General features: G+C 41.0%; 1 protein-coding gene across 3 annotated transcripts in view; it reads right to left on the bottom strand.

The window, feature by feature from the left end:
* Nucleotides 1-22,678, bottom strand: part of EIF4E (eukaryotic translation initiation factor 4E) — a 43,458-nt gene extending 20,780 nt beyond the window's left edge. For all 3 annotated transcript variants that reach the window (XM_065404720.1, XM_065404721.1, XM_065404722.1), the window contains exons 1-3: nucleotides 22,634-22,678; nucleotides 9,156-9,262; nucleotides 2,198-2,293 (exon numbers count right to left, since the gene is read on the bottom strand). In XM_065404720.1, the coding sequence (XP_065260792.1) occupies nucleotides 2,198-2,293; nucleotides 9,156-9,262; nucleotides 22,634-22,651 (221 nt within the window). In that variant the 5' untranslated portion in view covers nucleotides 22,652-22,678. The remainder of the gene's footprint in view (nucleotides 1-2,197; nucleotides 2,294-9,155; nucleotides 9,263-22,633) is intronic.
* Between the last annotated feature and the right edge of the window lie 1,942 nt (nucleotides 22,679-24,620).

Genomic DNA, 24,620 nt, shown 5'->3' with positions numbered 1-24,620 from the left:
ACAGGGGTTCCGGGGACAGGGAGAAGGGATGGTTGGATGGGGCAGGGGTCCCAGGCGGGCCGTCAGGAATGAGTGTAGGGGTTGGATGGGGCTGCAGCATGTGGATGGGGCAGGGGTCCCAGAGGGGCCATTAGGAAACAGGGGAGGTTGGATGGGGCAGGAGTCCCGGGGGGGGGAGGGCAGATAGGAGGTGGGGGCCGGGCAATGACTCCCTCCCCTAACCGGCCCTCCATACAATTTACGAAACCTCATGAGGCCCTCAGGCCAAAAAGTTTGCCTGCCCCTGCTATAACTGATGCTGTAGCCAACTCTGACTGGAGCCATCCGGGTTAGTAAGTATTCTGCTAGTTCATGCAACCAGGTCTTGGTAACATGCATGCCCAAACTCATCCACGATCAACTTTATTAGCATAAAACCACGCATTAACAGCACGAATCAGGACAAGGTTTATATCTGCCAAAAACTGCTTCCCCAGAAATGGCGAGACCAGTGGGATCGTTGTCTTTCCCTGTCCACCACAACAGTGCTGAAAAGCCAAAGCTCACACAACTGACCCACACACCTCATCCAAGATCTCCAAGTTTCAAGCATGTTCACTCAACTTGACAACCATCCTATGATGCACCTGCCAAAGCCGATTGCCTGAACAAACCCCAGAGTAGGCCACCTGCACACACTGATTTTTCCCACACTATCCACACAAAAACTCTCCTGTCCAACAATCATGTTATAACACAATCCCTCTAGCATCCCAGTAACTATTATTGCCACTTGTTATTCCCATGGGTGTCCCACACCAACATAAAAAACACCTTTTCCACCTCATGTTACCACTTTCCAGTTCTCAGCTCTCACATCCAGAGGGCAGACGCCAACAAAATCCTCAGTGACCTTGCTACTCAGAAGGTGGAGAGTCAGTGTTTTAAAAAGGTTAAGCACCAATATGTCTTCCCTCCGTCAACCATATCCCACCTTCAAACACACGTACTTTTTTCCTCCATTTTCCCAATGCACTGTCCCCATTTATATCACAATATGCAAGACACTTAAAGACAGCCTCTTTAATTTCAGTAAAAGCAACCCACAGGAACCAAAATCATTAAAGAGCTCATGCCTATGGCTCAGGTGCTGCTGTTAGTGGCCGGGCTCCAACAGACATGGGGGAGAAATGATTTTCCCTTCTACCCTCTTCTGAAATGCTCTGAAACTTCCTGTTTTGCTTAATTCCTATGGGACTCATAGTACCAATCATGTGACAGAATCTATATCCTTGGATGGCCAAGACAATTTCACAAGGGAGGTGAAGTGTGGCGCAGTGGGAAGGTTTTATTTGGTTTCCAAATGTCTGGTTTCCCCAGTATCTTTGAGATCTACGGTACTCTGCCCAGTATCTGTCTGTTATACAAATTAGAACTTTAATATATCTTCAATTCACCAATATCCCAGGCCCTCGAGAATACTGTACATACAACTTGCCTGGTTATTTCTACTCACTCTGCTTGATAAACAGGAAAGGTGTTTTCAAAACGTGCATAAGAAGGCCAAGATATTCAGAAGTGACTAGTGATTTTTGGGTGTCCAACCTGAGGCACCTTAAAGGGGGCCTGTTTTTCAGAAAACAAACAAGCACCTGACCTCTGAAAAACTGGCCCCTCTAAGGTTCCTCAAGTTGGGCACCAAAAGTCACTAATAATTTCTGGCTAAAGTTTTCAGATACAGGATATTGTGCACAGGAAATTATTACACCAAAAGCAGAGTTCAGGCTTCAATTTAATTCTGTTTATGACCCTGAAAAAAATCTAGTCTAAAATCTAGTCTACGTGTAATAAGCCATGTTTGAACCTTCAGGCCTATATACATTGCAATATCAGACTGCAAGACAGAACAATCTGTTTATTATCAACACAATTACAATTCCATCCCATCCACGCAAACAGTAAAGTAATATTTGATGGATTTAAACCACCAAAAAACCCAAGAAATAGTTTATATACAAGTTTGTTTTTTTGAAAAAGCTTCTCATTCTGAAGATTAAGACGTCCACCCCAAACAGTTGAGACAAATTCCAATTTACACTCCAGAAACTAACATTTAGTTAGTAGCTAATGAGTACCTTTTTGCTAATACAGAGAGGAACGTCAAGCTACTTCCCCAATATTCCACAGGATTAGTATGTGGATTAAAAGTTTTACTTACGCCCAAAAATCTTCAACGGTATCAAACTTTGAGATCAGACGAAGGTTTGCTTGCCAGGTTTTGCTTTTGTCATTTTTGAAGAACCAGAGTGCCCACCTAAAGATAAAATGATGTACTGTACATTAAAAATAAGTCAGAAATGAAGAGATTTGAGTACACTTATTGGATAACAAGTACAGAGAAGAGAGACACTGCCACTGAGGTAACAGCATGAAACTCAGTACCAGTTCCTAGGTGGCAGGAGAAATTCAGAAGAGAAACAGGCTTGAATTCTAATTCTGGATCTTGGGAAAGTGACAGCCTCTGAGTCTCAACATGGGGTACGTCTATACTTACCTCCGGGTTCGGCGGTAAGCAATCGATCTATTGCGTCTTGTCTAGACGCGATAAATCGATCCCGGAAGTGCTTGCCGTCGACGCCAGTACTCCTGCTCCGCGAGAGGAGTACGCGGAGTCGACGGGGGAGCCTGCCTGCCGCGTGTGGACCTTTGGTAAGTACCTTTAAGTTCGAACTAAGGTACTTCGACTTCAGCTACGTTATTCACGTAGCTGAGGTTGCGTATCTTAGTTCGAACTGGGGGGTTAGTGTGGACCAGCCCATAGAGAAGTGTTAGGAGGCCTAACCAATCATTTATGTGCAGCTATTTAAAATCCTTTTTGAAAGGTTTTATGTAAGTGATCAGTGTTACATTCATGACTGAATGACCATTTGCTTGAGCTTCACAACAAGGATTTAGTTGTGCTTATAGGTAAACTGCAGCCTTGTACATCGAAGCGGACTCTTGGCTGTAATCTGCGAAAGACTGCTGACTGTTCATGTTAGGAGTACGCTATGTCAGCGGTTCCCGTACCACCTTCTTTTAAAACTGCCATGAAGTGATGGAATATCAAGGTTAGATATAGTTTGGGAACCTCTTCTCTATGTGATTAAAGTCCTTTGTCCCCTTCACCTAGGCATCTCTTTCAGATAGATTCTGATGAAAGATTAGAAGAAAGATTTCGTCTCAGCACACATGCCAAGAAGCACTTCCCCCATCATGTATATATTGGAATGATTAGAGATTAAAAATGAAGCTGACATTTAAACTTATTGATGACAACAAGCTTTAATGAGAAATCTTAAAGGTAATCTGTAAATATTTGCCTTATCTTATTGTACTTAACTTCTCATTGTTTGCTCAGATTAAAACTTAAAGGCACATTAATATGAAACATTTCATCACAGCTCTACTCTGGTGAGTGCAATCTCACAACCAGAAAGGAGCAACACTGGTGTCTAAGCAGGACACTATGGGAAGAACAGATAACACTCTTCAGAGTGCAGCCTCTGGGGTTCATTTCAAGACCCAGGAACTGCAGGGGGAAAAATTGCCATGGCTACAGGTCACAAAAAAGTCCATATTCGGGAATATTTTCAAGAAATTCCTATATCTTTGGGTAAAAAAAACAAACATGCCACATGTAAAAAGTGTAAAAAAAAAAAGAGAAGCAGTGCCCGGTTATCAGACAAACATGAAAAATGCTCCTCAGAAGGCAATGACTTTTAACAGGATGTGGAGATGTCTGAAAAATCTGAATCAACTGGTTAGCAAACTTATTTCTGCACCATCCTTATGGACTTCCTACCATGTCTTACTATGCTAGGAAATGACAACTTAGATTGTCAAATTTGTGTTTTGGGTAGATTACTTATGAATTTCAAAATGTTTGTATTCAAAATGTAATTGGTATGTTTGTTTTGAGAGTATTTATCAATTACATTTTTTTAAGTTACTACTGGACTACTGAATTATTTTTTATTGCTCAGTATAATCAAACAGCATAGGTGAAGACTTCCGGTTTAAAAGTACATTTATGAATTTTAACATTAAAATGTTTTTCAAGCTCACTAGTATATGACTAGAGATAAGGGATTAAATAGATTTAGATAATCCTTATAATTTGTTAATTACTTTCCCTATAAAACTGGGTTTAGAATAAATTATATAATTTAAACAGTGGTGCAAACAGCTGCAATAGGAGTAATCTCATTTACAACCTCATTTTTTCCAAGCAGCGCACTGAAAGAGTGACTTTTTTACCATTTTGTTTCAGTGTCCAACTTAGACATAAGGAGTTATGAATGTCAATCTGCAACATCTACCACTTCATAGTCATATGCTGGTACCACCAGCAGTGCTGCAGCTAAATCTACGTCAGACAGTAAATTACCTGCATCAAAAAAGAGAAGCTCTTCAGCATCCAGTAAAACCATGGATGAGTTCATAATCAGGACCAGCCAATTCCAGCAAGACATCATAGATGAAAAAATTACTTGGTTCATTTATGCAACACATTCCCCCTCTCGTCTTGTTCAGAACACAAATTTCATTTACATGGTTCAATCATTATGACCAGGCTAGATTCCACCCAGCAGAACAGACATTGCTGGATACAACGTTTGAGGAGGAAATTGAACAGTGTGCAAAAAACATTGATAGGAAATTTGTTAACTGAGTCTTGATTGGTGGAACAATGTACACAATGATCAAGTAGAGAGAGTCTGTGTCAACAGAAGTTGGAGTTGTCTATCTTACAGAACTAATTGATACATCAGGATATACCCATACATCAGAATACTTAAAAGTAGCAATAAAAGCTGTAACAAACTGAACAAAAATTCAAGCTTGACGCATGTAGCTATGTTACAGAAAACGCTACAAATGTAGCAAAGATGAGACCACATTTGGAAGAAAATAATTAAGGGAATCTGAAACTTATATGGGTGCAGTGCTCATCTGATGCATCTTTTAGCCAAATACAACTCCAGGAATAAAGCAAAATGTTGAAATTGCAAAATATTTTGGTAATAACTGTGACAAAGCGGGAATTTTTTTGACACTATTTTTATGAATCCTATGTGTGTCTCAGGGCAGGCTAAAAGACAGGTTTGTGTGTGCCGCCTAACTGTCTGAGCAAAATGAAGGGTTCATTAAAAAGAACTGGCCTATGCCGATCCATATCAACTGAGAAAGACACTGGAAAGCCCAATCATCAGGACACTGACATCGAGCAACCAAAGAGACCCGGGGGGGGGGGGGGAAGGGGAAGAGAAGAGGATTTCCCCACCTCTCAGGAGGGAAGCTGAGGAGATACCCCATCACAAGAAGAAAGGACCGAGAAGTGAGGTGGGAGAATAAGAGTGGGCTCTCACCTGGGAACTGACTACGGTCAAGGAGACACAGAGCCTGAAAAATGGACTTCACTACAGCTTGGCTGGTGAACTGCTCTGAGCTGACCTCTATGCTTTAACCTTTATTTCTCTATTCTAACCTAAGGACTTCCAATACTATGTTCCAATTGACTAATAAACCATACTATTTAAAACGCTTTTTGAGTGTCTTTGCAAATACTGGGTGAAGTCCAATAGTCCCTGAAGAGTGTACAAGTCTCTAAACAGGAGTCTATCTCAGTTAGACTGACTGAGCAGAGATCCTAGTTTGAAGCAGGAGTGCTGCAGCCCAGAGGTTCAATCTAAGGAGAGGGTGAGGCCATGTAGCCTATCATGAAAGGGAGACCAACTCCTTGGGGGTCAGGGACATAGAAGGGGTTCCTCCAAGAGGATGTTCCAAAGCTGGGCATATAGCACCAATCCTGTAAACCGTGACAACCACTTCAATTTAGCTGCACTGCAGAGAGCAGGAGGAGCCAAACCAATTCTCCCCCAAGATGTATGATAGAAGTCAGTTGTTGAATGTTCTGGGCTATATTAAGAATTGGCCTATTCTTATAATTTGTGAAGAAAATCGTGACAAAACAGATGGAACTATCACAGCTAAAGTATTCAACATCAGACTAGGAAGAAATTTAGAATCCATGCTGAATTTACTGAAAGCTATTTCCATACCCTGGGACAAACAGCAGAAAGATTGCTGCTGCATTGCTGATGCTGCTGAAATCTGCAAAGAACTTCAAGAGATGCCGAAGAAAGAAATACCTACCACAAAGTTAAACTTCAAGCAGTAAAGAAGCAGATGGATGAAGCACTTACTCTAAACATTTTCTTGCCAATATTCTCAATCCAATGAACCGGGGTAGATGCCTAACTGCTAAAGATGGTGCTGCTGTGATGTGGGCATCTAATAATCACCCAATCAATCATGCGATATGTGAACCATTCAAGCAGTAAATCATCAATAAAAGTATGAAGGTGGTCACAACTGAACTGGAGGAAGTCATTAGCTAAATCCTGGGAAACAGAGTTTGTTTGACAATAGTAACCTTCTGCAAGCACAGGAGTATTTTCTTCATTTGAACTAATTCATTCAAAGTCTAGAAACTGACTGGGAACTGAAAAAGCATGAACACTTGTCTCTCTTCTAGTTCACAAATACAAATGAGGAGGGAGATCAGATCTACTAGTTCTAAAAGTTTGAAGGACAGCCTAACTAACAAACTCCAGTCATTTTCACTTCTGCATATTTGAAAAATTGCCCAGGCTGATCTGAAATAATCAGTTTAATTCGCTGTCTACAGTTAATCCCTCTATTCTGTTAATAAATCATTTAGTTGTAAATGTGAAACATGTTCTGATAATACAAGTTTATGTATCCAAAACATTTAATATTGTTTCCCCACCCCCCCAAAAAAAAAATTGTATATGCTGTTTTGTGTTTCTTTAAATTCCAGTTACTATCCTAATGCAGCCTGACACAAATCAAGAGCAAAAAGTTACTTACCTAGTAAATAAATACATCATTCACCATTTTCTAACAGTAAAATGTCTAATTAATAAGAATCTGAAAATTTTAAGCTATACAATTGCTTAAATATATGTATATAGTTATAGTGTACCCTCCTATGTAGCAAAAAGATAGAGCATTTACACTAAATTTGGTGTATTTAATTGTAAATCAACATGATTTAATGGTCATATCAACCAATGCGAATGCACCTCTCAAAAATAACTGTAGTACAAATGGAAAAGTTGACTAAAAATTGATGATTTAAATCAATTCCCCAAATTGATATCCTAGGTTCCGAATATTTTACTCAAAACTAACATTTTCATAAGTGGTCTTGTGAATATTGTTTTAAAATATTTAATAACTACAAACAGCATTGTAATTGTTGCTCGCAGTGCTTGAGAAATTTAGCCTAAGAAAACACCTATACAATAACTCCTCACTTTAAGTCATCCCGGTTAACGTTGTTTCGTTGCTGATCAATTAGGGAACATGCTCATTTAAAGTTGTGCAATGCTCCACTCTTGCGTTGTTTGGCTGCCTTTCTCCACAGCTGGCAGCCTCCCTACACCCCCGCCTCCCTACAGCGCCCCCCCGCCCGCCAGCAGACCCCGCGGATCAGCGCCTTCCCCCCCACGGCAATCAGCTGGCTTGCGGCATTTCGGGGGCAAGAGGGAGGGGGGAGGAGCAAGGACTCAGCGCGCAGGCTCCCCCTCCCTCCCAAACGCCGCAAGCCAGCTGATTGCCCTGGGCAGAAGGCCGGGGGGAGGGAGGGGGAGCCTGCGTGCCGAGTCCTCGCTCCTCCCCCCTCCCTCCTGCCTCCTAAACACCGCAAGTCAGCTGATTGCCCCGGCAGGGGGGAGGAGCGAAGACTCGGCATGCCTCCCCCCTCCCAGCGGCAATCAGCTGGCTTGTGGAGTTTAGGAGGGAGGGGGGAGGAGCGAGGATGCAGCGTGGGAAGTAAAGGGGGAGGAGGTGGGGGAGGAGAAGAGGCAGGTCAAGGATGGGGGCTTGGGGGAAGGGGGGAGTGGGCAGGGTGAGGGTTGAGCCCCCTCCCCGCCCCTGGTGCTTGCAGAGTAGGGGAAGCTGCCGCTGCTGCGCAATGTGCTTCTCCTAGCCTACAGCACCTTCAGCCTCCTTGCCTGCCTCATCTCCAGTGCCAGTGGGCTGTGCCTGTGTAGGGTAAGGCAGGAGCACCTCCCAACTATAGTGCTGTACTGTATGTACAGTATGTTTGTAAACACACAGCACGTGCACATTATTCCCCCCACCCCCCCCGCGTAGCATTAAATTGCTTGTTTAAAAATTGTTTTAAATGTATGTAATGCCTTTTGTCTGGCAAAAAAATGTCCCCCAGGAACCTAACACACCCCCTCCCCCGCCATTTACATTAATTCTTATGGGGAAATTGGATTACCTTAACATCGTTTCACTTAAAGTCGCATTTTTCAGGAACAACGACAACGTTAAGTGAGGAGCTACACATTTTTCTTAGAATTTTGCACCATTGCATTGCCACTGGTAATAGCAAAGTGGAAACACTAATACAAACTGGCCAGTAGAGTTTTACCAACTTGTTGGCCAACCCCGATGAAAACAGCTCCTCAGTTGGTCTACCACTACTGCTTCCATCAGTGTAGTACAACCATGAAAACTTTAAGAAAAATACATGAAAGATGAGGGTGTATAACTCCCTAATGACATCTAGGGCTAACATCCCATGTGATGCCCAGATCCGTAGCACTTCGTTGCTGGGATCGAATAGTACACTATGGTTTCTATCTAAGTAGATTTCTGGACCCTGCTTGGTAGGGGCTCAATTTTTGATATCAGCCACTTTCGTATGTCTGATACATGTGAAGCTCTACCTGCCTCTGACTGATAGAAGAAAGAACTTTGCCTCTCCCCACCACCTTCAGAGCCTCTTGGCTGCAATAAGAAAATATACAGAGGGAAGAGATCTCAGCTACTCTATCACTATTATTAATACAAACAAAAGGTTTCAATTACAATAGAAGAAGAACTCAGAACCAGTACAATTGGGTTTTTATTTCTTCATGAGGTCACTGAAAAAACTTGTTAGAATAGGCTGAAAGTTTATGAAGAAAAAGTGAAAAAACGAAGCTTTTCTCTGTAAAACACAATAATTTGACAAAATAGCAACTATGAGAATTTTGAGGTGGCGTATTTACCTGTAGAATCACAAAGCCTGGTGGCAGAACAACATGGCTCACCTATTTTGTAGTGGATGCTTAATGTACTGTTCAGGGCTGGCAACCTCCTGAGTTGGTGCTGTTTCAGTTTTCTCTTCTTCTGAAGTCTGAGGATTGGGAGTGGTTTCCTGTATAAAGAAAAGCAAAATTATTATTGTGTGTCTTCAACTGTATTCTGCAAACACTTAGCTACCACCCTCTTAAGTTTACTTCAGAGAATTAGCTTCCCCTACCTTTTTTCTGATTAGCAGTCCAGGATCACAGCATAAAAACACATATGGCCCTGCAAGTATTTGTGCTCATCTATGCAACATGCTCGTAAACCCTAGCAGGTCACAAGATATCGGACCACAAAAATTCATGTAATTTTGCTTGCTGTTGGGTTTCCCCCAGCTCCACTTTGATTTCAATGTGGTTTATACAGCTTATTTTACCAAGTACCAGAAGGCACAAAAGCCTGCTTGCGATCTTTAAGAATTGGGAGTTCCAGGAATGAGCTCTGTGCACTTTAGTTTTAGAACCATTAGCGTACAACACTGATTTCCATAATCAGTGCTTCCTGAGGAGGCAGCCATTGAATGTCAGAATTGCAAGGAGGAAGATGATAATTAGAATGATTTGATTTTAAGGTCTGGAATCTAATGAACTATCCCTGGAAAGTAGAGATTGCCAGCCTTTCAATGCATTTGCATAACTTGTTTCTAAGCCCTAAGGGTTTGAGAGATACTTGACTCCAAAACTACTGCAGCCAAGACTAAACACTACAAGTATTGAACTTCAAACAGGGTAATTTCCAATGCCTGTACTCCCAACGTAAGCAAGTATGAGCTGAAATATGTGCCCTAAATGGCAGTGTAGTGTTAACTAAAAGTAATTCTCAGATATGAAGTTTACCTTTCCCAATGAGTTTAAGTTACCCATTAGCACCTGCTACTACAATACACCTTGATTCAAAATATCATCCTACACTTGCTTTAGAGAAAGTGCTACAGACCTCAAATATACACTGAATTTATTACATTTAAAACAGAATATGGAAAAAACATGAGTAGAGAAGAAAGAATTCAGGATGTGTGTTGCTCTTCAAGCTTGTCATTTAATTCTACAATTTCAAACATGACACTGTGGCTATTAAAGTCATTCCCTCAGAACTTTAGAAAGCATAATAAAGCATTTCCAGCAGCTACTGCCATCTCTCCATCCCACTCCAATTTGCAATCCTTGCTGTAACATTCAAGAGACAGGGGATGAAAGACAGCTCATTCTACATTTAGGGCAAACAAAGCTGTGTACAGCTGATTCTGCACAATAACCAGCACTTAGTTACACCCCCCACACAAAACAAAACCTACCCAAATGTAAAAATATTCTAGACACTCCTAAATCCAGTGTCACAAAAAAGGATTTAAAAACTAGGTAAAATTTTAGACTTTGCGGTCTTGATCAAAGAGAAGTAGTGCAGAAGTAGATTAAGTTCAGCCATGACAAGTCAAAAGGACTTCAGCACCTGAAGTGGGAGTTACGCACCACCAAGATCCTCAAAATCCCTGCTAAGTGTAACCCTGAAGGCACCTATAATCCCTAGGTGCCTAAACTTTCACTGTAAAAGTCCCCTGTGACCCTAAATTTCTGCCTCTGGGTATGCACACAATGCACAAGTCCCAGTACAATCCCCCAAAGCATGCGAAAGTAGGTGTTCCATTCCACTGCCAACTTGCCTGTGGGGACAGACCCCCATATGCGTTCTCAAAGCACACTTCACACAAAACAGCTGGAGGGTGGAGGAGGAGGCAGTAGCCTCCATTATAACCTTTAGCCCAGTGGTTAGGGTACTTACTCAGGATGAGGCACACATTGGTTCAATCCCTCCACCCCACCTGAAGGGAAGTGATTTGAACATGGATTTCCCACCTCTCAAAGTTATTCATAGCCCTGCAGCTTCTGAGCTACTGGAAAACTGAGGAGAAGTGGAGTGGACCTGAAGGGATAACATGAAGATGAAGTGGCAGCATTTTGTGATGTTTAAAGAAGTATGAGATTATATTGTACCATATCTTACCTAGAATGCTCTTCAAATAACAACATGGATTACACAGAAAAACATTGTTGAGGCACTGATATTTAGGACTTCACTGCTAATTCAAATACAATACAGATAGCACAGCCTCCTGCCTTAATTGCGGAAATATTTTACTAAGAAATTATTAATATACTAATAGACTTCCCTACAATATCCAAAAGTAGTATTCTATTTTAGATTCTGTTGCCAGATCTGGTTCACATGACAATTTCTTTTAAAAAGGGGCACTCCATTAAATCATGTCCAAATTCAAGTGTTAGTAGTTTCAGGAACTGTACCCTGCTACCTCCCATCTCCCCCCGTTAGCCTCCTGATCATTTTGTAGTTGACCAATCACATTTAAATTTTTTTTAAATTGAACTATCCCTCCTGAAGCCATGTGAAAGACCCCCCCCCCCGAGTGAAAGAAAAAAAAATGAAATGGCCAACACACAAATGCTGTCAAATACACAAAGTAAACAAGCTTAAAAAAATAAATGTCCTCTCATAATCTGATATAGTCTTAGGTTTTATACTTTAGCAACAAAATCTTGTCTATCATCTAGAATTGGGGGTTGGAGGAGGTATTCATATTTTGAAATAATGCTGACTTTTGTTCACAGTACTTCACTGCTGTTTTATTAAACACAAATAGATTAGGACCACACAGAATTCTGCAAACACTAATGAAGTCTTCATCAAGACTGTTTTAATACTTAGTGTACGAATGGGAAGTTTTGAAAATTGCTGTTTTTCCTGTAGCTATTTCTATTGAGCAGCCTACTCAGATCCACTAAGTAATCAGCTCTTTAAATAGCTAAAGAACAACATCTAAGATTTTTTTTTTTAAATCCACTAGACTAGTCACCTACTTTTCTAGTTGTCCAGTGCAACCTAGGCTAGAAGGATGAGTACAAGACTAACTAGGAATGGAATAGGAAAGTGATAACAAGCAAGTGCAAGTTTTAAATAGTTTTAGAAAAATATATTAGGTATGCATGTGCTAGAAATCTTTTACTTGCTTGTTGTATTTATGGATACCACATGCATGGACCAAAACTGAATAGAAAACATCCCACTCCACCCCACAGCCCATCAAATTACATCTAGTTAGAGCAATTCTGATACCAAGTAACTTACGTGAACATTTAAAAAAGTTCATTTTCAAGATGTCATTCACAAGTGTCCTAATGACTCACTCACTTCAAAGGCCCTGCAATAGCCAACTATGATCCTTTTGGCACAGGATGACATGACTCCCTCAAAAACTAATCAAGTTATGAGATAGTTATGCAATACAAGACATGCCATCGGGTCTAAGCACTGCTATGTATGCTATCACTTGCAAAAGTTAATCTATTCCATGAAACTGGAGTTTTCTGCTTCAAAACAGAGTTGAGGATAAGTTTCAGGTACACAGAAGTTTAACTTTCAACTAGAGCAGTTTATGCTCAGTACAAATGCTATCAAGTTGAGCAAAACAGAGTGAGCTACGCTGGGGTAAAACAAAATTTTAGTTTTTGCTTGTTAATGCTACTTGTTACAGTTTCTTTTGATCTTTCACATTCCACCCTTTGCTCAGACCATCAGACCAAATGTTTACACAGTGAAACATTTCTCATTATTAATCAAATGTGCAGTGTATTAAATCCAGTTAGTAAAAGTTGCTTAAAGCTTTCAGCTGGATTGTTAAAGCCAGTTATTGATTAGTATAAACTCTTATAATCCCCATACTGCTAGTGCCCTAAAATATTTTATTAGTAAAATTACCATTAGCAGTAGTAGTTTTTAAAATACCATATTTAAAATGAGATTTTCTAAACATTTTACTGTTATCAATTACTAAATGCATTTCTCAAACCTGGATTTGTTTTAGGATGAGCAAGTGGGTACAAGCTTGCTTTTAAAGATCTGCCTTCTCTAGTTTTGTTAGTTTTTTTCCCACAGATATACAAATAGGGTAGCATAGTAAATCCAAACCTGGTTACCTGCTAAATTGGAAGCCTTTGTAGGGTCAACCCTGTTCCTCTTATATGCATTGTAGCAGACAGCTCAATGTACTCACTACATATACACCTCTACCCCAATACAACGCGACCCAAAATAACACTAATTTGAATATAACGCGGTAAAACAGTGCTCCGAGGGGGGGGGGGGGGGCTGCGCACTCCAGCGGATCAAAGCAATTTCGATATAACGCGGTTTCACCTATAACGCCGTAAGATTTTTTGGCTCCCCAAGACAGCGTTATATCGGGGTAGAGGTGTATTACAGTTTCTGAACAGAATCAGATATATCGACATCTCCTGGAAAACTTGGCAGAACGATCCCATTCACAGTTTTAAAAAGATATCAAGTACATATACATGGTAACAGGATTCTGTATCTTGGGAATTTCTTCTGCATCTACTACTCTTCTTAGTACAGATGTCACAAAGATTCGCAGGGACCACACTCTGGCAATTAAGAGCTCCATAGCAGGAGAGAGAAATCCACTAGATATATTCAACTGTAACTTTTATCCCAAGAGGCCATAATTACGATCCCTATTACACATCTCTGGGAATAAACAGGTGGCCTAGGAATTTCTCACATTAAGTGGATTTTCTAGTTAAGTGTACAGCATCTGATTAAAACAGGCTTTGTCTACTGGATTCAATCATCTTCATCGGGGTTGCTACCATCACTTGCAAAACCTACAGCTACGTGCCCACACAGCCCTCTGACCCAGAGAACAGCTGCTGAGTAGCTTCCAATGTAATGAGACGCATATTAGAACATAGACATCAACAAAAGCTTTTACCGTAACAAAATGGGAAGACAAACAACCAGATTTGTAAGATAGTTTGCAAGAGTCACAATTGCCAACTCCCAAAAAGTACAGTTAAAAACTACCTAGCTCAAAAAAAAATAAAATAAAATAACTCTCTCAATATAAATAATTCACTTAAACCCATGCACAGCAAAAGGCGCTATGCTGAGGTTAAAAGAACCAAGATTCAACTACGTATTCATTGGATTAGAACAGATGTCAGTACTAGATTTTTAAGTATAGGTGAGGCCTGACTAAGCAGACAATGCAACATATTTAAGTTTCCATTTTAATTACTTCTTGGGGCCTTCTTCCTGGAAAAAAAACAAAACAAAGCAAAACACCAAGACTGGCAGACAAGAAATACAACCAATATTTTAAGCTGTTGTGTTGACAGTGTTAGAATCCTTTAAAATGAAAGGATCAGAACTTTCAGAAATGGAATTATTCTATTTTAAAGCTAGCTGTTAACTAGAATTGCTGGTTCTGATCTAATTATATTATATGATCATTCAGCAACTTTCCGTAGCTATTCGTTTGGACACTAAAGCTTGAACTAATACCATCACAGGCAAAATCTTATTAAAATGTTTAAATTAATTGGATAGTCTAGTAGTTTAACCGTGATACGCTGAAAAAAAAAAAAATCAAGAAAAGTTGTGCAATTAATCAAGCTCTAGGAAGAAAAGAGGTAGTGACTTGAAGCTACTGAACTATGTGTACAAGGGAATGGCTATCCTAACCGTATACATTTTCTTAAACCAAAGATCTTAGGAAAGCGACTAGCAGTAACAACAGGAATATGACACATTACCTGAAGCCCAAGTGAGATGTTACAAGGTTATGTAGCAAGGAAGCGCATAAACAGAAAGAAGGCTTTTAGTATACCTTCCAGGAATAAATAAAGCGTCTAAATGAAGATTAACACATTTTCCTCAAGAAGTTAAGAAACCAACTATTGTTGGCTTCCATCCAGCAACAGTTATAACAGCTTTTTTAAAAAGGGATTATGTCTACCTGAAAGTGAGCAGCACTTTTTCCAATACTGAAGCTGCAATCTTCATAGGGCTAAAAGAGGCAAGTTACAAAGTATTTAGAATTGTTTTAAAGTTAATACCTTTGTGGATGTTTCTAGTTGCACAAAGTGGTTGCCCTGTGATACCAAACTTCCTGCTTACACGAGACGTGCCAGCATGTGATGTGCTGGTGCCTTTAATACTGGAACATGGAATCTGCATATGGGGATAAGGCAAGTTTCTTCAATAGTCAATATGTAAGAGGGTTCCAAATGATCTTGTTTACTAGTAACAAGATAGCCCCTGGTGTCTGCTGGAAGTCTCATGAGTTGGAGGACCAGGATTACGGAGGGCTTCACTTTAGATATTATAGATTCAAGCCACTGCCAACATAATGGTATTTCGTGTCGTGAACTTCTGATGAGTTTCCAAATGGATGTAAATTCAATAATTTGATTAAATTATTAAAGCTAGCAATTAAACAATTAGATAATGTAACATTCCAACCAATACCCAAAAATTTCATCCATGTGTTAAATCTCTTCTTTGTTGACTCACTAATCTAAAGTTACCAAGAACATAAAATAAAGCATCTCTAATTATCATGAGGCTGAAATATTTAAATAGAACTGATAAATGAAAGTTGATGCTACATTTTCACCACATGAAAATGAAGTCAGCACGCTGTTTATTAACTAACATCATAATGTTATTAGTTTAAAGTTAAAAACAAAAACAAGCTCTGTGATTTATACATAAAAGACGTGATACAAAAAGTTTTTTTAAAATGTTTAACATTTGAACAAATCTACCTCCTGTGCCTTTGTATAATTTTGCACTATACATACTATTTAAAATCTAAGACTGCAGCCATTTGTAAGTGCCTTGGAATCAGGACTATTTAACAGCTTTTAAACACTGCAAGACCTAAGGAACTTTATCAAGTGTGCAGAGACCATATGGAACTTCAAGTTCTTACCAAGTTTCTCCAAAGGTAGAAACTCAAACTTAAAAACAAATAGTCCTATGCACTAGGATGTGACAAGAGATGAATAATGCACATTTTGGATTTCTAAAACAATAACTTCTGTATTAATATGTTTAAAAAGTTGAAAGTTTCAAGAAATGAAAAAATTCTATTTAGAAGTTTTTCCTTTCTAAGAGAGAAAATGATTCAGGAATAAAAACAGGTTTTTGTTTAAATGTGTAAGTAGAAAACCTTAAAATAGCTAGGGCATGAAAGTAAGATGATTTCTCTCTCACAATGTAATCCTCTCTACAAACACTTAAATTTCTTACAATTTTCACTACATCTCTCCTAGAACTTATGATGTTTACAGAGATCTTCATGAAGCTCTGCAGAAGTTCCTATTTTTTTTAATCTAATAACTTCAAAGTTTTGCACTCAATGTTTACAATAGCACTTACATAACATGTAAAGTGCTGTTAAAACCCAACATAGATAGGTGGTCCTATGCACTGCTTCTCACTGAGGATTAATGGATATTTGAAGTTTTAGACCACGCAGTCCGGGACACCCTTTTACAAAACTCTTCAGAAGACTTAACATTAAAAACATCTGAATTCTTTCCAAGGTTCTATAACTAACTCAAATCACTTGGGTGATTATCTAAAATGGACCAGAACTTTTCCTCTGGTCTAAAAGAGAAGTATGATATAGGTACGTTTCTGACTAAACTTTTTCAGAAAGTTAGCGTGGATTTTTTTTGTTTTTTTTTAAGTGAGCTTATGATGGAAACTATAACAGGGTTCAAAAAAGAACTAGGTAAGTTCATGGAGGATAGGTCCATCAAAGGCTATTCGCCAGGATGGGCAGGGATGGTATCCCTAGCCTCTGTTTGCCAGAAGCTGGGAATGGGCGACAAGGGATGGATCACATGAGGATTACCTATTCTGTTCATTCCCTCTGGGACACCTGGCATTGGCCACTGTCGGAAGACAGGATTCTGGGCTAGATGGACCTTTGGTCTGACCCAATATGGCCGTTCTTATGTTCTTAAACTCTTTTACAACTATAGTATCTCTCCATTATTAAACAACTGCACTTGAGACTGATCCCCAGTTGGGAAATACCAGCAATATATTTAAGCAAAATATAATGAACAAAACTGCTTAATTCAGTGGCTCTCAACCTTTCCACACTACTATACCCATTTCAGGTGTCTGATTTGTCTTGCGTACCCCCAAGTTCCACTTCACTTAAAAACTACCCGCTTACAAAAATCAGATGTTAAAAAAAGTGTCACAGCAGACTATTACTGAAAAATTGCTTACCTTCTAATTTTTACCATATAATTATAAAATAAATTAACTGGAAGATAAATATTGTACTTACATTTCAGGGTATAGTATATAGAATAAAGTCATTGCCTGTATGAAATTTTACTATGTACTGACTTTGCTAGTGAATTTTATCTAGGCAAATATCTAGATGAGTTGATGTACCCCTAGAAAATCTGTGTTTACCCCTGGTTGAGAACCAGTGGCCTAATTCATCACACGATGGCTTAATACTGTGGGACTCTGCCAATAGCGGATACAATGACACTAGAAATTCCTAGTCACAGAGAGATTAAGGCCAATTACTGCCCTAAAGCAGTTCAGGTTTAAGAACAAAAGTCAAAGCTTCTTTTGCCGTTTAATTTTCTTTTCCATAGAATAAAGGGAGTGTCAAAATTACAAAAAAGCTTTAAATGTATCCTTAAATTAGAAGCTGCTTTGATAACAGCATACACACTAACAAACTCCAAGCCATAATTCAGCTGCATATTTTTTAATTTAAATAAATCATTACAAGGTCTGCCATTTCCATTAGAAAGGGCCAAGATCCTACAGACTAGTGTTTAATTATGCACAGAATCAGAAGTGTAGGGCTGGAAGGAACCTCAAAAAGTCATCAAGTCCACCCCACTGAGCTGAAGTAGGACAAAATAAATCTAAACCATCCCTAGCAGATATTTGTCCAACCTGTTTTTAAAAACCTCCAATGACAGGGATTCCCCCACCTCTCTTGGGACCCTTACCAAAGCTGACTCATAGCATGCAACTAGCCAACTTAAAAATGGCAGAACAGATATGAAAGTTTCAGCTAAGACACAGAGTTTCAGCTCAAGATAGGATCTTTTGAATGTGGAATTAATTAACTATACAAATGCAACTGTTAAGAAAATACATATATTTAAGAGCACTGAATAAGAACAAAATGATAAAAGCAAAATCCCACACTGAAACCTGCTTGCAATTTGGGAGATGGAAGAGTACAAGGTTACGTAAGTTATCTTCTTACGTTATTTATCCAAACCATTCATAGGTTTAGCATGGCAGAATTTTATTTTTAAAGTTATTTTCTGTAGGCTGTTGTTGAAACCCCTGAAATATTGCCAAAGCATTAACATTGGGACTTTCTTTTTCTTTAGTGTTTTGTACAAACAGTCCTTTTCTTATTAAAAAGAAGAACATTCAGATACAGTGAGTGTCCGCAGAGCCGAATGTCCATGACCACATTATAATGTATTCCAGGCGACTAAAAGTGCCACTGGGTTATTACTGATCTGATGTAGCCAGGTTAACTGCAGATGACCATGTGGCTGCCAGCAGTCCATGGCCAGGCAAGGTCAGCAGGGATCATTAAGTCCGATCTTCAGGACTTGATGTGTGTGGACTTAGTCTCCGAGGCAGGCCATATGACCACAAAGAGCCAGCCAGAGGTGACCAAGGAGGACTTCAATCCTCTTAGAAGTCAATTCTCAATAATACATCCCCTATTACTGATTTAAAAACAAACAAACCAAACTATCTTATGACCAACAGTAGCTACTGGCAATGCATATGAAGTGCCTTCAGCCACCTGATGTCCTATTTAAGCAATACCCATGCTTCAGATCCATATAAGATGATCAAAAGTACATAGGTTTGATAGATCCATATTTTTCTTATAGATACAATTTAACAGTAAGTTCCAAAACGAGACTACATTTTCTTGAGGTGCTTGAGGGACATACCAAAACAGTATTTCTACATTTCACGAGATGCAATATATTGCCCTTGTTTGATATTTAAGTTACCACTAAATTCAATGGATTTTGGAGCAAGAAGAGCAAGGTAAATGAGAAATCGCCCATATCAGTATGAAACGAAGTACATATGCTAGGGTTTGAATCTTTACTACAACTCTGACTATGAACTTACAATGCCTGTAAAATGAATACAAATTCATATATGTTGACTAACCCTAAAATAAAATGTACAAGTGCACAACTCTAAAGTAAATATACTCAGTTCCATTACAAAATGTAGCTTGCACGGATGCATGCAGCTTTGAAATTATCTTTACAGTTAGCAAGAAAGGCATTTTAAGCATTATATTAAGTTCTTTAAATATTTTCAGAGAAATCTATGTCATCCGAGTATTTGTGTTTTAATGTCTACTAGAACTGGCTGATAATTTTCAAACAAGAAGAGGCCTAAATTAAAGTTGTGTGGAAAAACTTGCTTTTTAACGCCCTTGTTTTCTTCTTTTTCTTCCCTTTTCAATAGCAAACATGGCAGGGGGAAGAGATCCTTACTGAAAAGTGATTTTCTGGACATTTGAAAATTTATAAACAAAAATGTTTTGGAAATTAGTTGTTTCAACACTAACATTACAGATGTTATTTCGTAGAATTATACTTGCATTGGTAACAGATGTTTTCACTGAATAAGCTTTAATGTTTTGCATTGTACCTCACATGCTTTCACCCTGAAGAAAGGTGTCCACAGATTTTTTTATTAAACCAAATAGCAACAATTGCTTTAGCTTTGATTTGATTTTCCTTTAACACCCTTTCCCCCTACAGGGCATCACCCTTCCCATCTCATAAGACCTTCCCTGCCTCAACTGCAGAAGACACTCAGAGGAAAGTAAGGTGGTACTGCAAGCTCCATAAAATGCTTCTGTGTTACACTGGAAAGGGAGATACAGGAACTACAGAAAAATGAAGGATTTATATGCCTGTAGTCCCAGATTTTGAAACCCCAATGCCAGAAGTGCTTATCTGCTCAACAAGAAGTTTTCCCTCTTTAACTGTACAACAGTAAATAGTGTTTTAATTCTGTACAAATAGCCAAGTATCACCCTAGAAAGTCATGGTGGGTGAAGTAATATCTTTTAGGGGCCAACTTGTGTTGGTGAGACAAGCTTTCAAGCTTACACGAAGCTTATGCGGGCACAGACCTGAAGAAGAGCTTGAAAGCTTCTCTCTCACCAACAGAAGTTGGTCCAATAAAAGGTATTATCTCATCCACTTGTCTCTAATATCCTTGCACCAACACAGCTACAACACAACTACATACAAGTGTCACCCTAGTCATTTTATAAACTTTATGTATTATGTACAGAAATATGCTGGCCAGGCTTAGCAAATAGAAAAAAATTGAGGACAGGCAGGAGACTTATGACGAGGCATGGAACCTTTAAATTACCTTCAAGTTCAGTTGTAACCAAGAGTGGTTACCATTTGATAGCTATTTGGATCCTTCAGGAAAGCATGCTTTTAGTATCAGTTCAGTCACTAGCGGACAGCTGCCCACATCACAGCAATTAGTGATCTTGGTGGCCCTCCCAAAAAAGTGAATGAACATGGAGACACTGATCCTCTCACCCTAGAAATGGTTGCTCCCAAACTCAAGTCATGAAGAAACTGTGTGAACAACAAGGGGAAACTGATGCTGTTGCTGCTTAGTCTGTTCCTGTTCTTTGGATAAGTCAATGACATCATTTACTAGGGCTGTTAGACACTGTTTAAAAACATCAAATTCACTCATCTTTTGCTTATATTTTAAGTAATTTGGGTCTTTGCAGAGAGCCATTAATTGGAAATGGATGTCTATAATGTTTTCAGCTACATTTACTTCACCATAAAACAGTAAGAAAACTTCAGCGAATTGTTGTACGCAGTACTATTTCTGTTTCTCTATGAAAATCAGTTTATTTACAATTAGGTCAAATGAGACAAACTGATTGTTGTACTTTAAAAAAAATATTTATTTGATTTTTAAGAGATAATAGGTAAGTTTAGCAACTTTCAAATTATATTTTCAATACTTAATAGAATAAATCACAAATCTCAAAAAAAAAAAAAAAAAAAAAAAAAAAAGCCTTATTTACCTCTTCCCCACCTTCTTTTCCAGACCCCAATACCCAATCTTGCAGATGACCATCCCCTGAGATACATCAGCATGTATATCAAAGATGGCATCACATGAATCATGGAGAATGGCTGGAGGTGGCACACAGAAATAAAGAAAAGGCAGGCTGAAAGAATATCTAAGAAATAATATTCCGTGGAGTTCTGCTACTTAAAATTGAAACAAGGACATCAAAAATATTTAGTAAATATGTGCAAAGCCACAGGATGTCGCAAGAGTCGTCGTGAATTTACCCCAGTAATGTGGCAACAGCTTGGTAAGTGAAACGTATGTGCCAGGGTTTGTCAGGGAACAAGCCATATTAAGTTTGGATGCTTCAAACCCGAAAGGGAACAGTGATCACTTTACAAGAGTAACTTCAATGCGGCGGATGGCTCAGCACTCCATCCCTACCCGACATTTGAATGTAGGCTGCCATGCGGTCAATCCAGGGCTAAACTGCCCAGATGTCAGAGCAGTTTGGTAGAGACAGAGAAATCGATGGAGGAAGTAGGGAGCCTGTTAGTCCCGCACCTCAGCGGCCAGGAAATGTATTTCCTACCTGGCCGCACCAGGGTGGTCAGCAATACGGACATTTCACCAGACAGTACCTCCCCCACCGCCGCCAGCGGCTAGTCCGGCCGGCCACAGTCATGGTGGCACTAGACTCTTCTGTGGGTCACATTCCGGCGCCGCCGCCCTCCGCCCCCCCCTCGACTACGAGAGCGCAGACCGGGAGAGGGTCGCCAAGGTCACTCGCAAGGGGCGCACCAGAAGCTCCCGGTCCTGTCCGGGCGCATCACGACCCCGCCGGGAGACAGGGAGGTTGGCTCCCAGCGGGGTGCGGCGGCCAAGCGCGCGCGCGCACGGGGGTCTCTCCGTTTCCGCTGTGTCAGTCGGCGCGGAAGCACGCGTGGGAGACGCGCCGGGCCTCCCCCGCACGCACCGTGCAGCTGCTGGCACAATAGGAACCGCAGGCACCCGGTGTCTGGCCCCAGCACAGCAGCCCCCCCGCCCCAAGCCCAGGCCGCGTGCGCCCCCTCTTCATCACGCGCCGGCTTCCCCCTCTTCCCTCCCACCTCACGCACGCGCCGCCCCTCGCGTCCACCCCCCCACACACACACTTTCCAGGCCTCACGCCGGGCGGGCCTCAGGTGGTGACGGCACAATCCCCACCACGCGCCTAACTCACGGGCTCGGAATCCACACATCCCCTCCCCCCCCATACAGGCCGGCTCGTCCCTCTCCACGCGCGTGCGCTACTCAAAGCTTTGCCGATCCAGTCTCACCCCATCCCGCCCCAGCGGGGATCACCCCTCTCCGCCACCCCTGGGGGAGCGCTCCCTCCTTCCCCACCGCCTCCTTCTCTGCCCGGGCTCAGGGGAGCGGGGATCAGGGCGCGAGGGAGAGGGAATGAAACACTCACCGGTTCCACAGTCGCCATCTTAGATCGATCTGATCGCACACAAGCGCTGCGGGGAGGGGAGGGGGCGGATAAAAAATCAGATTCAAACCCGATTGGCTACCAGCGGGTCACGTGAGGCTCACGGCCGTTTGAAGGTTCTCGGCGCCTGCGCAAGGCGGGGAAAGGTGAGAGAGCGGTGCCTTCTGGGAACTGTAGTCGCTGGGGTGGGGGATGAGAGTGGAGGAGGCCGGTGCCCCTCCCCCTCCCTGCCTTCCTCTCACAGGAGAGAGACAGTCACGTGGGGGAGGGGGAGGCAGACAGGGGCGTGCCAGGCTGTGTCCGAAGGGAAGGACCCCTCGCGGCCAGACACAGTCACTGCAGGAGCTTGGAAGCCTCCTCTGTCTGAATCCCTGTTAGGCACTGCGGTGCTGTCTGGCCTGACACTGCCCCCTGTCAGGGGGATGTCTGCACTCATAATGCATGATGCAAGCCGCCCCGCTGCACGACAGGCACCCTCAGTCAAGGGGAGACTGAGACTCCCTTCTCAGTGGGCACTTGGTCTGTCTGTTTTACACACAGCGTCTGTCTAAGCCAGGGGTAGGCAAAGGCAGCACACAAGCTGATTTTCAGGGGCACTCACACTGCCTGGGTCCTGGCCACTGGTCCGGGAGGCTCTGCATTTTAATTTAATTTTAAATGAAGCTTCTTAAACATTTAAAAAACCTTATTTACTTTACGTACAACAATAATTTAGTTATATATTATAGATTTATAGAAAGAGACCTTCTAAAAACTTTAAAATGTATTACTGGCATGCAAAACCTTAAATTAGAGTGAATAAATGAAGACTCGGCACATCACTTCTGAAAGGTTGCCGACCCCTGGTCTAAGCTAACACTCTGCGTGCCAGGTTAGGCCTGGTCTGCATTAGAAAATAAAGTCAGATTAACTGTGTTACTCAGGGGTGTGAAAAATCTCAGGGAGGGGGATTACCTGTGCTAAGGGGAGAACCCCTCCCATTGGTGTGGGTCGTGTTTGTACTGAAGTGCTGCAGCGGCACTGCTGTAGCGTTTTAAGTGTAGATGTACCCTTAGAGAGACACGGTGGGTCAGGTAATATCTTTTACTGCAGCAACTGTTGGTGAGACAGACAAACTGTTGAGCCACACAGAGCTCTTCTTCAGGTCTGGAGAGGCTACTCCTAGCATCACAGCAAAATGCAAGTGGAACAGATTGTTCAGCATAAATAGTTGTAAGGGACCATTCCTAGCCCTGACTCTCTCACGAACAGAAGTTGGTCCAATAAAAGATATTACCTCGCCCACCTTGTCTCTCTCATATCCTGGGACTGACACGGCTACAATTGTATTGCATACCCTTAGACCGACAGTCTATCTAACCCAGTGGCTCTCAACCTTTCCAGACTACTGTACTCCTTTCTGGAGTCTGACTTGTCTTGCGTACTCCCAGGTTTCACCTCACTTAAAAACTACTTGTTTACAAAATCAGACATAAAAATACAGAAGTGTCACAGCACACTACTACTGAAAAATTGCTCACTTTATTATTTTTACCATGTAATAATAAAATAAATCAATTGGAATATATATATTGTACTTACATTTCAGTGTATAGTATATAAAGCAGTTTAAACAAGTCATGGTCTGTATGAAATTTTAGTTTGTACTGACTTCACTAGTGCTTTTTATGTAGCCTGTTGTAAAACTAAGCAAATATCTAGATGAGTTGATGGACCCACAGAAAACATCCCTTGGTTGAGAACCACTGATCTAATCTATTTGTGTAAAATCAGATAGACAATCTATGTAAATTTAGACAGTCTGTCTATCATATCTGTCTGTCTCACTTTCTCTCTATCCAACTATGATATTACTTATCACCAATCAGGGCCGGCTCCAGGCACCAGCGCAGCAAGCAGGTGCTTGGGGCGGCCAAGGGGAAGGGGCGGCATGTCCGGCTCTTCGGCGGCGGGTCCCTCGGTCCCTCTC

Source organism: Emys orbicularis, chromosome 5 (assembly GCF_028017835.1).
Source record: "Emys orbicularis isolate rEmyOrb1 chromosome 5, rEmyOrb1.hap1, whole genome shotgun sequence".
Taxonomy (NCBI): domain Eukaryota; kingdom Metazoa; phylum Chordata; order Testudines; family Emydidae; genus Emys; species Emys orbicularis.
Note: the sequence above shows the minus strand (reverse complement) of the source record. Positions and strands in the feature narration are given on the sequence as shown.